Source organism: Chaetura pelagica, unplaced genomic scaffold (assembly GCF_000747805.2).
Source record: "Chaetura pelagica isolate M959 unplaced genomic scaffold, ChaPel_1.0 scaffold405, whole genome shotgun sequence".
Lineage (NCBI taxonomy): Eukaryota > Metazoa > Chordata > Aves > Apodiformes > Apodidae > Chaetura > Chaetura pelagica.
Window position 1 is genome coordinate 1,874,114 of NW_009953489.1, and position 4,223 is coordinate 1,878,336.

The 4,223-nt window shown below is 45.1% G+C and overlaps 1 protein-coding gene across 1 annotated transcript; it reads left to right on the top strand.

Moving 5' to 3' along the window:
• Nucleotides 1-8: 8 nt before the first annotated feature.
• ZBTB6 (zinc finger and BTB domain containing 6) lies at nt 9-1,265 on the top strand (the record flags this gene model as incomplete). Its single annotated transcript, XM_009998832.1, has 1 exon — nt 9-1,265. A coding segment is annotated over one exon (1,257 nt), but the record flags the coding sequence as incomplete, so codon positions are not given.
• Between the last annotated feature and the right edge of the window lie 2,958 nt (nt 1,266-4,223).

Genomic DNA, 4,223 nt, shown 5'->3' on the forward strand with positions numbered 1-4,223 from the left:
TGCTGCACTTCCAGTTCGAGCAGCAGGGAGATGCCGTGCTGCAGAAGATGAACCTCCTGCGGCAGCAGAACCTCTTCTGCGACGTCTCCATTTACATCAACGACACGGAGTTCCCGGGGCACAAGGTGATCTTCGCTGCCTGCTCCACCTTCATGCGGGACCAATTCCTGCTCAACCAGTCGCGGCAGGCGCGGATCACCATCCTGCAGAGCGCCGAGGTGGGCAGGAAGCTGCTGCTCTCCTGCTACACAGGAGCTCTGGAGGTGAAGAAGAAGGAGCTGCTGAAATACCTCACTGCTGCCAGTTATCTCCAGATGGTCCACATCGTGGAGAAATGCACCGAGGCTTTGTCGAAATACTTGGAGATCGATGCTTCCATGGAAAGCGGCCATCAGGCTGCTGAGAGGTGCCGCTCGCCGGATGCTGAGCTGGGAAACGGGGAGGAGGTGTTGGATAAAGACTGTGAAATAATCGAGATCTCTGAGGACAGCCCAGTGCACCTGGAGTACCCGGTAAAACAGGAGGAGGGGGACTTCTCACAGCCTGCAGAGCAGAACTTGGTCTCAGAAAGAAAGGACACAAAACCCCCAGAAATATCAACAGTTGAAATCGGATATAAGGATGATGAAATCTGCATCTTCAGAATGGATTCTATGAGTGTCGCAAACATAGAAAATGATCATTTTCCTCAGCCTTGCACATCCTCTAAATCAAACTTGTATTTTCCGGAAACCCAGCACTCCTTGATCAATTCTACAGTTGAAAGCAGAAATACAGAAATGTCAGGAAATCCCTTTCAGGCTTTCGTCAGTGAGAATCCAGAAGGAACTTCCAGTCTGGTGAATAGGTTCCAGAGCCTGGATGACTCTGGCAGCTCTTGGCGGCACCAATGTCCAAAGTGTCCGAGGGGATTTCTCCATCTTGAGAACTATCTCCGACATCTTAAAATGCACAAACTCTTCCTGTGTTTGCAGTGTGGCAAAACATTCACACAAAAAAAGAATCTCAACCGACACATCCGGGGGCACATGGGCATCCGGCCCTTCAAGTGCACGGTGTGCCTGAAGACCTTCACTGCCAAAACCACCCTCCAGGATCACCTGAACATACATAGTGGGGACAGGCCCTACAAGTGTCACTGTTGTGACATGGACTTTAAACACAAGTCTGCTCTTAAAAAGCATTTAACTTCTGTTCACGGAAGGAGTAACAGCGAAAAACCCAACCTGAACGCCATCACAAAAGTTAAAATAGACTATGATTAACAGATGGGCGGTTGTGGACCCGGGCTCCACACAGAGCTCCTGCTTAGTGAAATTCTACATGAAATTCTCAATTCCCCCCATACTGGGCACAAAGATGTGACTGGTGAGCAAAGACAGGCCTTGCGACCAGCCAGCTTGCCTGCTGCACTAGGGCTGCTGTTGCTGTAAGTGCAGAAAAGGTGCTTACTAGTTGAAAGTAAACTGAAAAATGCAGGAAATTATTTCATGCTTCTCTTCTGTTCTTCTGGATACATTCAAATTCCGCCCCCCCCAATTGTTTTACACCCCCCTGTTCAAACTGTTACTGACACTGCAATAAGCTGAAGCTTCAGCTGTGATGTTCCTGATCGATAGCAGCTGAGGAAAGGGGATGTTCATATTTATCCAGCCAGTCAGTCATTCCCACCCAGTTCTTTTGTCATTTGCAGTGAAATTATCTCCTTACTTGCCCAAACCTTGCTAGATCTTTCAACAGGAAGAAGGCATATTTTCATTCTCAAGAAATAACACACAACCCAAAAATAACCCAGGAAGCTTTCAAGCTGCCTCTTGCAAATAGAGAATTGGTAAAAGAGAAATAATCAGTATTGCCTTGCAGTTCATTTTTAACTTGATAGTGTCATTAAAAGGACTTGGTCTCAGTTTTATGAATGAGTTATGAATTTTTCTAAACTTCCTTGTTCTGATACTTTTTTCTTTCATACCAGTGTTTTGCACCTGTATTTGACTAATTCCAGTTGAGTCAGTCCTTTTTATTGAGCTGTGATTTCTGCCTTCATTTTTTACAAATCATAGATACAGTGGTGTGAACAATTAAGCTGTGTGCTGTGTGCAGTTTCTATGTCACTGTTGAGACATGATCCTTTAATTAGGAGCAGCTTAGACACAGAGGTGTTCTCATGCTCTAGTTCAATGACACAGTAAAGCAGTAAACACGTGTTTGGGTAGGTGTGTCTGTACGTGTCAGAGGGCATTTCTGTTTCATCAGAAGTTTTTAAGCCCTGTAACACAGAGTCTTTATCCTCTACCTGTCTTGGACTGGTATATGTTTCTTCCACTTAATATGATATGAATAAAGAATCGATGCAGTTGTTAATGTGAGATAATGGTACTTACATTAGGTTCTCTCCAGGTAGCAACAAGCAGTAGTTCTCAGTCCTGTCTATGTCACCAGGGCTCGCTTTCAGGTTTCAGAAGGGCTGTTAGAAGGTACTTGCTCAGTCCACAAGTCTGGCCCGTGTGCTCCATAACCTGGCTGGGTTTAAAATCCAAGACAGTAGCTTTTAATGTCAATTAACAGTTTTTTCTTAGTTTCCTTCCCTGTGTCACTGAGTGCACCAGCCCTTGTTTGGGGTTTTATTCACCAGGCCCATGAGGGGTCGGTGTGTGCAGTATCTACCCCCTGGTTTCCCATTACTGTCTGTGGGAGGCAGTCAGCTGTGCCAGTGTTACTGTTGCCTTCATCCTGCAAAGTTCAGGTGAAGAGTTTCTAAAAACTTGTTTCATGAGGGATTTTTTTAAGCTCTTAATCTGATATTCCCCCAAAACTTGACCAAAACGACTTTACATAGATGGGTGACTTGGGAAGGACTCCACTGTGTCGGATCCTTGGAAGGGAGTGTGTGTCAAGTCTGCCTACCAGGGTGTCCCTATGAGTAATGACAGAAAGGACACACCCCAGGAAGAAACTGGTGTAAATGAGACTTAAAATCACCTGCTTCATCCAGTACTTTATGCAAAGGCCCAACTTTTCATAATCTCTGCTATTACTTCATATTAAATGTTGCTAACTTTCTTTTCTAGCACCGTCTTCTATTTCCATTCATTAATCTGTGTCTGTTTACAGCCTCTTTGACTTTGTGATTAGTATTGTTTGCTTTTTTTTCACAGAATGCTCATACTGCATTTGCCCTTACTGTATTTACAAATGTTACCTTGGGTATATGTACAGGTTTGTGTGTAGCTTTTAATTTCTGTTTAGACTTAAGTTACTTAAACTCCTTCATCCTTGGAATAATTCATACAATAAGGAAAAATTTTACTTCCACCAGCCTGGTTACATGGAGCTGCTATTGCTGTAGTTTAAATAAAGGTATTGTGAACCTATGGGACAGATCTGGTTCAACTGTGTTTTAATTAATTCAGTTAATGTGCATTTTTGGCAGGTGTATGATTATCATTGTTAGCACCTGAAAACGTCACTTGTTTCTTGCTCAACTAATTTGTAAAGGTGTGTCCATGGGCATTTCCCTGTGTGCCAAAGGGGAAACAGAGGCTGCTCTTTTGACGTGGGAGCAGGATTGCTAGTTTTTTGGTGTACTGCATGTAAACATGAGAGGGAGCTGTGTTGTGTGACAGGCTAACAGCATGATTGTTCAGTGGCTCGAGTGTCTCGGTGAGCTTTGTGAACAAAACCTGATTTTGTGCACATGTTCACATTAAAGGTGTTTCCTCTCCTCTTTCCATACACGTAACCACTTGTCCTGTCATAACACAATAAAAGAAATACAAACAAGGCCCTGTTTCAGAAATACATGTGCTTTCTTCTAAGCACAGTCAAGTAATTTTGTGCATACCTTAGCATTTACTATTTGAGCTTGCCACGGGGAGTGAACAAGATGTCATGAACAAAACAAGCTGTACAAGTGGCAGTCCTTTCTGTCCCTCAGATGTGATGTGTCTTTCTGTCCTTCAAAAGGGTCTGCCAGCAGCACTTTGTCAGATGAACGCTTTCTCCTCAGAAAACTGCCACCTCTTCCTTGATTAAAGTACCCGTTTGTATCTTTGCGAGTGACTGGAGAAACGAGGTGCTCCCAGCCCTTCGTGTGGGGTGGGCTGTGGTGGAACCTGCCGTGGGGCCCTCCGGTGCCTCGCTGGGCCCGCGGCCTCTCTGCTGTCTTCGCCTCTCACACCGGGCGGCACCGGGGCAAGCGACGTGCGCCAGAGAGGCCCTCCACC